General features: G+C 34.9%; 1 protein-coding gene and 1 long non-coding RNA gene across 2 annotated transcripts; both read right to left on the minus strand.

Annotated features, from left to right (window-relative positions):
- Positions 1–6: 6 nt before the first annotated feature.
- LOC108423580 lies at positions 7–4,000 on the minus strand. The gene is made up of 3 exons (XR_001857566.2): positions 3,801–4,000; positions 865–1,004; positions 7–711 (listed from the first exon to the last, which is right to left on the minus strand). It is a non-coding gene; the product is annotated as an uncharacterized LOC108423580 (long non-coding RNA).
- Positions 4,001–4,093: 93 nt separating this feature from the next.
- entr1 (endosome associated trafficking regulator 1) lies at positions 4,094–9,125 on the minus strand. The gene is made up of 8 exons (XM_017690978.2): positions 8,748–9,125; positions 8,198–8,304; positions 7,421–7,834; positions 7,230–7,303; positions 6,597–6,708; positions 6,426–6,488; positions 5,400–5,539; positions 4,094–5,243 (listed from the first exon to the last, which is right to left on the minus strand). The coding sequence occupies exons 1-8, from the start codon at positions 8,794–8,796 to the stop codon at positions 5,159–5,161; spliced, it is 1,044 nt and encodes a 347-aa protein (XP_017546467.1). The 5' UTR covers positions 8,797–9,125; the 3' UTR covers positions 4,094–5,158.
- Positions 9,126–9,340: the final 215 nt, after the last annotated feature.

The raw sequence follows: 9,340 nt of genomic DNA on the forward strand, positions 1-9,340 counted from the left end.
CTCCAAAACCCACTGTTTGTGAACACAGTTTGTCACTGCATCTACAAATGCAAGTTAAAACTCTACCACACGAAGAAGCCATTTATAAACAGGATCCAGAAAAAAACGCTGGCTTCTTTGGACCCAAACCAAAGTGGACAAGTGTCCTGTGATCCAAAGCATCAAAATTTAATACATTAACGCATCCTCTGGGCTAAGGAGAACAGGGATCATCTGGCTTGTTATGAGCGCACAGTTTGAAAATCAGTATCTGTGATGCTACAGGGATGCATTAGTGCACGTCTGTGAAGGCACCAATGATGTGTTGCTGTCATCAAATTCAAATTGAGCATATATTTTTCAAGAAACCATGAAATTTCTCAATTTCAACATTTGATATGCTGTATTTGTACTATTTTAATTAAATATAGGGTTTAAATGATTTGCACATCATTGATTTCTGTTTTCCTTGACATTTTGCACAGCGTCGCAACATGTTTTTGAAAAGGGATTGTAGTATGATAACTGTAAAAGAGAATAACACTAATTGCATTAACTATGTGCAAAAGGCATTTCATTATGTGCAAGAAACAAAAAAGAAGAGCAAACATTAAATGAAATGAACAAAGGCACAAAACACTGATTTAAAATAATCTGTTTGTTATTTTGGAATCTCTGTGATCTTCTCAATGGAACCCAGCAGGCATAGTCTCTCTTCTTGTCATCAACTGCCTGTGAACAGATAAACACAATGCAGTTAAATACGTGCTGTGCATCTAATTACTGTGGTGTATATAACATAATTCATGTATTTGCACACTTTTGCAGTGGTTTAGTACAAATGTAATAGATCTGATTCAAAATAAAGAAGTATTTTCAACATACTTAATGGAAGTCTCGGCATCTTTGGCTGATATGTTCAGGTATTCTGAAGCCATTTGTGCACTGTGCCTCACTGTGGATAAGGCCGCAGTTTCTCTCACTCAAAGCCGCTCATTTTCACACTTGTAATCCTTTAGCTGGCTCTGGGAAAACAGTTTTTAAGTTTAAAATGAAAAAAAAAAAAATTATGGATACTTTAATTTCATCCATATATGATATTTGCTCACAAGCTGCCTTGTATATATAAGTATGAATGTATGTATGTCATACATGTAATTCCTGAACAGCCAAGTCCTCAATCCTCTCCCCAATTATCTGAGCAAACCTCGCCCCTTTAAAATATTTTACAGTTTACAACCTTTGACATTTTCTGACGTCGTAAAATAAACAGAGGTAGAACAAGCTCTAAAGACACCAGCTGTCTCAACAAAGACTGGAACTAGCCTGAGAAATTCATACTGTAGTTCACCTCATGACCATCAATGGTGCTGAACTGTTGATTTTTCCTTCACAGGATTTTTTTAAAGAGAGGGGGTTCAGTTCATCTCCACCCTCTTTTGGCTCATCTAAAACAAAGAATGTACTAAATTACTAATTACAACAATGGTTAATGGTCAAGGTGCTCTACAAATAATGAAATGAAAAATGTAAGATTAATAAGGGGAGAGGCATTAAAATCAACCAAAATAGAAATAAAAAACAGAAATGTAAAAAAAAAAAAAAATAGAATAACGTGCATCATCATATCATCATCTAAGCCACTTTTTCTCCTGGGTCACAGTAAAGTGCAATGTGATGGCGTAAAATCTCATGAAAGGATAAAATAAGATACAACATCCAGGGGGGTTTCTTGGCCACTTGATGGCCATGCTCATCTCCTTCACCCCCACTATCAAGATCACAGCCTCTTCCTGCTCCAGGTTAAATGCACATGAACAGCAGTCACCAGACATTTCTTCTAACCATTCTGTGACAAGCAGTTATAATTTAGATTTTAACTGTTCGTCCACTCTCTCTCTCTTTCTCAGACTCAGGCTTTGCTGTTGCTGAAAGATCTCTTTACTGGAGAGGAGGACGTTTATGCTGCTGCTGAGTCTCTGACCACTGCTGTGTATGGCTGTGTGGAGTATCACATCCAGGCAGTTCTGGAGAAATTTCAGGCTGTTTAGCAGGCCAACTGACCTGCATCCCTTTTTGCTTATTGTCTTCCCTTTCCCTGATTAGCTAGACCCCTTTTTTGACATTCCTACAACATTGCTTCTCCTCCCCTTATTAACTTTGAATGTTTTTTTTATGTAGAATCTGTGTAGACTGTTTTTAAAATGTTAAGATATTAAAAGTTGTTACGTTGTTTAGAATGTACTATATTGTCTGTGTAACGTTAATTTTTTGATTAGATGAGATTAGATTTCTGTAAGTGTTCTTTGTATTTGTAAATATTTTGTAGATACAGAAGTTGTTAATGATTGCTTAAGGTATTTTGCAGTTTGTGTCTTCTTGTCCTTTTCTATTTTTCTACAGGATATCGTGCTGCATCTCTGCAAAGATCAATTGTAAAAGTAAGACTACAAGTTTAAAGCTTTAAAATTAAAACCTTGCTGTATATATACATATATTTTCATTTTTTTGTATCATCTTTTCTTTCTCTTAATATGTGATTCAAGTTCCAACAGCTGAAGAAGGTAAGCCAAAAATATGTCTAAAAACTTTGCTGGGACATAAACTCTACGACCAGTTGCATACAATGTGGTGCTTTGAAACAAAGACTGCAAGACTGCAATGTAAACAGAATCACTTTTTGTAATGCATAAAGTGAGTGTAAAATCATTCTGCACGTTTCTCTTTTTTGCACGGCGATAGACTGGGAACAGGTCCAGGGCCTTTTCTGTCTTCTGCCCATTGACTGCTGGGATAGACTTGCCTTTTATTATTATATGCCAGTCAGTTCAGTGGTGCTTCCAGTGTGCTGAACTTACTGGCCTCCACCACATCTTTCTGTTAATACAATATCTATGGATTTTGCTCAATCTATGAATGTTTTTAAAGGGAAATAACTGTCCATCTAACCACACATTTTTGTCTTTACAGTTGCTTTTGTACAGCCATTCATCCCTGTGATTGAGCACAAGTACAGTAGTTAACATTGTGACCAGCTGAAGGACCCTTTAACAACTATCCAATCTGACTGGAAGGGTAATATTATTAGCCAAATTAAAATTTTTTTACACAAACACACACACACATATATATATATATATATATATATATATATATATATATATATATATATATATATATATATATTTATATATGTATATAGGTTATATACATTTGTTAGAGAAACTGCATAATTTGTTGTCGTACATATTCCCTCTATAATGAAAATGTATCCCGCAGTGTTATGGGTACAATATGTTTATATATTTGTGTATTTATATGTGACTAACACAACCGTTTTACCCCTCTCTTTTAACTTGCATACGTCTGTATGAGGGAATAAATACTGTAGAAACCAGTAGGCTTGACATCAATAATTTTGTGGATATTTATTTCTTTCTACAACTCCAATTCCAATGAAGTTGGGACGTTGTGTAAAACATAAATAAAAACCGAATACGATAATTTGCAAATCCTTTTCAACCTATATTCAATTGAATACACTACAAAGACAAGATATTTAATGTTCAAATGGATAAACTTTATTGTTTTTTGCAAATATTCACTCATTTTGACAATAGTCCTCAATTTCAAAGCGTCTATATTCCTGACAAAATTTTAAAACTACATTTTATATAAATATACAAATATTCCACGTCAAGCAACTCACATCTCTCCCTGCAGGTTACAGCTAATTAGCATATTACCCAGAATGCAACTCCGGAGCCTCAACACTCAGATATGATCGAGGTAAATGTAAGTCAAGCTTTAGTCTTTCCTACCTCCGGCGGCAGAAACCTCTTCAGGACATTTTTATGAAGTGAAATGGTAAATTCCGACCTTAATAGAGTAATTCTAGCATTACGTTCATGAAACATCTTCGGTGGACTCGTATAGCGCGAATCAATGGACCCAGCGCATATGTTTGTGAACGTATTTCAAAATAAAAGACTCTTCTGGTACGTTTGCTTTAATCACTGAAACCAGCTTCTAAGTGAGTAAACACTAAATAGTAAGTAATAAAAAAACTGGACCACAGTAACGTTTTATACATTTATTCACCAATCTTAACAGCATTTCATTTGAAAATAGTATTTCTAAAAAAAATCGAAATACATACATATATGACTAGTAACACAGAATAAATTCCACTAATCTCTGTTATTAAATTAGTACTGTATTTGTCATCAAATCACAAATATATAAAAGAGTGTAAGTGGGTACAGGAAGATAAAATAAAATCATAACACAGCAAAATTGATTTGATGTTTTTACGACTTCTTGATCAATTAGAAGTGCAATGTGCATAGTTTTTTTGTCAACGACAGTAGGTCTACTTTCATTAATAAAGTTATCAATGTAAAAAGTATCCAAGGAAAAAAAAACAAGCCCTGCTAATATCTATGTAGGTGGTGTTAACTTGCCAGAGCAAATTTATTAATGGTTTATTAATAACCTTTTATCAATGATTTGGTGCATATTACACTAGTATAATATACTATTGCAAAATGTATGTGCTCAAAAGCTTACACATTTTGAAAACATAATTAAAAGCATACCATAAAATACTGGTACAGGGTAAAATACAAGGCCTTTCACTACCACTTCTGTAGTGAGGAAGTGCATCTGAAACATCTATATTAATATGATGTTTGGACTGGGGCCACAATCACAGTTGTGACATATGCTCTCCATATCTGTATTTGGGTGGTTTCCCACAGTGCAATAGGCACACTGGCATTAGCTGGAAAGAATAACAGGGTTCAGCTTTCCTGTGGTCTAGTAAGCAGCTAGTGTTCTCTTCTGAGGGCAACTGTAACAATGTCGTTTCATATCTGAAAAGATTTTGCATCCATATTGGAGGAAAGCATACATGAGCTTTCACCTGAACAGACTGGTGGTGCTCTGGGGTGACAGATCAGAGACCTACAAGAACCTCTGACTTAAAATGGACAGAAAACTGGCAAAAACAAAAAGTTAAAAGATTTAAATATAACTGCGAAAGAGAATAACACTCTGACTGTAATAACTATTATTCAGTATATGTGAACGATATTTGATTATGTGCAAAAGCCAAAAAAAGAGAGAAAACATTAAGTGAGATGAACAAAGGCACAACACACTGATATATAACAATCTGTTATTTTGGAATCTCTGTGATTTTGTCAATGGAACCCAGCAGTTGTGATACAAGACATAAAGTCTCTCTTCCTGTCAGCAACTGCCTGTAAACAGATAAACACACTGTAGTTCAATACATACTGTGCATCTAATCAATATGGTGTATGTAACATAATTCATTAGATATGTGCACACAATCATTGTGGTTTAGTACAAATGTAATAGATCTGATCTAAAATAAAGAAGTATTTTCAACATACTTAATGGAAATCTCTGCATCTTTGGCTGCTTTGTTCAGGTATTCTGATGCCATTTGTGCATTGTGCCTCATCGTGGTTAAGGCAGCAGTTTCTCCTGTTCGAAGTCGCTCATTTTCACATTTGTATCCATCTAGTTGGTTCTGGGAAAAATAAATTTTAAGTCTAAAATTAAAAAACAAAACCAGATAATATGCAAAGTACTGGTCAAAAGTCAGTGACCATCCTTAATTTTACAGTCAAAAACACCATAAAGTACACGTTATTCATTTTCCAGCATCAGGAAAAAGCAGAAAACACATATTTAACAGAAAATTACACTGCAGCCTCAACAATTAAATATTACTGATTTTTTTTTTCAACACTCATTGTGTCCTTCATTACAGCTTCCATTCTTTTCTGAGACTTGCTTTCAGTTTTTCAAAGAAATCTGCAGGGATATTGTTCCATACTTGCAAAGTTTAGTCTTAGAAGTTGTTTGCATTTTCTGCTTTTCATCCAAGTAATTCTAAACAATAGTGTTGAGGTCTGGACTATCGAGGGGAAAGAACATTGTTGTTTGATTGAGTTTTCTTCTTCTTTTTTGTCTGTTTTCTGTTCTCATCTTTGAGTTTCACAGTGAAAGGATAGGCAGAAACATCTGTGGATTTTTTCAGATCTGAAGCAGAAATAGAGTTTGATTTTCTCCTCTCTTAAAGAGAAAAAAAGCTTTGAGTACTGTTTAACTGATGGGTACAGTGATGGACATCTAACAGGTTTTGCATCATTGTCAGGAGATCCTGTTTTCTCTATAACGAAACATTTTTTAACTGATTTTCCAGTGACTTTCCTATTCTTTAAGCAAGTGGGTTATCTTACATCGAATCTCCTAAGACATTTCTCCTGAAAAATGAATAACTTATACCTAATAGATGTTTTGACAACAAAATAAAAAAAGATGATGGTCTCTGATTTTCAACAGTACTTTAGCTCATAGTGAGGCAAGTTTAAAAACCATACAAACATTAAAAAGAAAAAAAATTATTTAACCTGGAGTTGCTGGACCTCTTGCTTCAATTTAGATAAATTGTTTTCAGCTTTAACAGCCCGTTTCTGTATAAGGAATAAAAGAATGTTTGAATTTGTTGTGCATGAAATGTAGGGTTATATGGTTAAATTACACTGTTATATAAAGTAAACAAACTGAAGACAGTTGCATACCGTCATTAGCTGAAGGTTTTGTTCCACAGATTGCACCATTGTCTCTAAAGCTTTAGCTTCTCTCTCCTCTTGCAACTTTCGGTTGTGTAACTCATCTGTGAGTTGTCTGATCCTACATAACATTAAACGATTTTCGGATTAGATCTACATATTTAAAACATGGCACAGAATACTCTCGCTTAGGGTACATCACCCGTGATCTAAGATAACAAAGACTCTACGTGGAGAAGCTATAATAGACTAACATCACAACAACCAAGTTTAGCATGGTGAAAAGTAACAGAAATTTTTCTGAGTGGTCTAAATCAATGAAATTTGGTATTTTTAAACTTTATATGAATATCTAACAGTGCCCATTTTAATGTTTCTGATTACATGCCATATTTCTGATTACATATTTTTGTTAACAATCAAACATGGATTTTCTGTTGTTTTGTCAAAAATCAGTAGTCCTGTTAACCAAAAGAGACTAGATATATATTTATATAATAAATTAAGTGATTAATGGTTTAGTCCATTATAATGTATTCTAAAACTTGGGCACAGGCAAGCTCAGAACATACAGACCAAAGGACATTTAAAATTGAACTGGTTTAAATAAAAACAAAAAAAAGTATTAGTATTCACTCTTACTTTGTGGAGTCAGCCTCTGACTTCCTTATCAGCTCTTTGATTTGTTTCCTAAGTTGAGAATTTTCTTCTCTTAGCTAGAAAAGACAAAATATTAAAATTTATGACTCACATTTAAATATGACATACAGTAAAATATGTCATGTTCATAATAAGAAGATCATAAACAAATAAATACTGCAGAAATTAACTACCTTTTGCTGGTCCCTAATCCCATTCTCTGCACTGCTTTTTTTAGTGTGGTAGGAGATGTCAATGACTGATGTCTCCTCATCTCCTTCATAGCTGCCAGTGCTTCTTCTGTGGAAATGAGGCTCTGGTGAGAAGCCCTCATCTAGCGCCCACTCATTTGCAGTCTCATCCTTGTCTTCATTGGACAGTAATGAGTGATCCAGGTAAGCACTTTTCAATGTGCCACACAGTCCTAACTCGTGTGCCTCTTCCACTGCCGAGGGCTGATAACTTTCAGTCCACTCATCATCAGGTTCATTATCAAAGGACTGACCGAGCAATGAAGGATCTGTAAAATAATGACCCTTATGTCTGTGGTCGAGGCCTCTGGGGTAGTTATATCCATCCTTTGCTTGACAGGCACTGCCATATGCTTTCTGCAGGCATAAAAATAACAAGAAATTAACACCATATGATCTTTATTTTTGACTTGTTGTGCCCTAGACTTGTTATTTAGTTACTACTTAAGACTTATTCTTCAGTAACTACTGTACACACATACTGACTCTCAGGGTTTAAGTAACTTCCTTTCTTTATTTCCATTCGATAAGTGATATTCATTAAGAAGTCTACTACAAAAAAGTTAAAAAGTTTATTTTTCATCCATTTATGATATTTGCACACAAGTTGACATTGACATTATCTGTTGTTACAAAATAAACAGAGGCAGCACAGACTAAAGATACCAGCCGTCTCAACAAAGACTAGAACTAGCCTTAGCAATTCCTATTGTAGTTCACCTCAAGACCATCAGTGGTGCTGAACTGTTGATTTTTGCTCCGTATGAATTCTTTGAAAGAGAAGGGGTTCAGTTCATCTCCACCCTCTTTTGGCTCTTCTACAGGGTCTGAAATCACAGAACGTACTATATTACTAATTACAACCATGGTTACTATTTCAGTATATATATATATATATATATATATATATATATCTTTCTTACACAAATAGTAGTTGGAGTAGTTGTTGTTTTGTTAAAAACCAGTCGTAGTACGTGAACAAAAATCAAATATGATAATTAAGTGGTTACTTTTTTGCCATATGTTTGACATAAAATAAAGAAAACAACAAAAAAGACACCGAGGTATAAAAATGAACGCATTTTTAAAAGAGAAGTTTGCCTTTGTAGCACATGATCCAAACACAATGCAATGTGATGGCATAAAATCACATGCTAAGATAAAATAAGATACAACAGTTTTCATTCTAGTTTTTTTCGCATAAGACTGACGATTAGGTTAGCCGATTGAAGAATTATGCCCGAGACAGAGAAAGAGCGATGATACTCACCATCATCCTCAATAATCAGCATTTTCTTGGACGTTTTGTGTTTGGCCATATTTGGTTTGGAGAGGTAATTTGGTGGAATAAAGAGCGGGTACTAACACATTTAACACATTTGTGCAGCTCCTCCTTCGCTGTCCGTTACTGTCCGAGTGAATTTACTTATCAGAGCTGCAGCAACTCGGACACTTCCCTGCTCACTTCCTACAACAGACGGCTTATCAACCAAAACACTGTCTACTAAAATATCTCTCTACTGCGCACCTACTGTACCGGCTCCAGCGTCGGGTTCAGACTTCTGTCTAAAATAAACTACAACCATAAAACTTTGACCAACTGAAAATATTCTCCACTTTTAGTGTGAGGGTCTTCTTCCCTGACCTCAAAAGCCCGTCTTACTCAAACACGGGGGTGATTCCGCCACCTCGTGGCGTGGCAGCTGAAAAGGAACAAAATTGTAAAGCGTCAGTTTCCGTGTGAATGTGATGCTGTTTTAATAACTCGAAGAAGGACTCCACTGTATTTTTTTATTGTTTTGTTCAGTATTATTTATAGAGTAAATATAAGTTTAAGTATAACTAACATGTACCACAAACGTC

The sequence above is a fragment of the Pygocentrus nattereri genome, chromosome 20, assembly GCF_015220715.1.
Source record: "Pygocentrus nattereri isolate fPygNat1 chromosome 20, fPygNat1.pri, whole genome shotgun sequence".
Lineage (NCBI taxonomy): Eukaryota > Metazoa > Chordata > Actinopteri > Characiformes > Serrasalmidae > Pygocentrus > Pygocentrus nattereri.

Excerpts from the sequence above, each read along its gene's own strand:
- entr1 (XM_017690978.2), bottom strand. The coding sequence starts at position 8,796 with ATGGCCAAACACAAAACGTCCAAGAAAATGCTGATTATTGAGGATGAT. Across the intron at positions 8,305-8,747 it reads GCTGATTATTGAGGATGATG|ACCCTGTAGAAGAGCCAAAA; the intron begins GTGAGTATCATC and ends CTGTGATTTCAG. Across the intron at positions 7,835-8,197 it reads GCACCACTGATGGTCTTGAG|AAAGCATATGGCAGTGCCTG; the intron begins GTGAACTACAAT and ends TTATGCCTGCAG.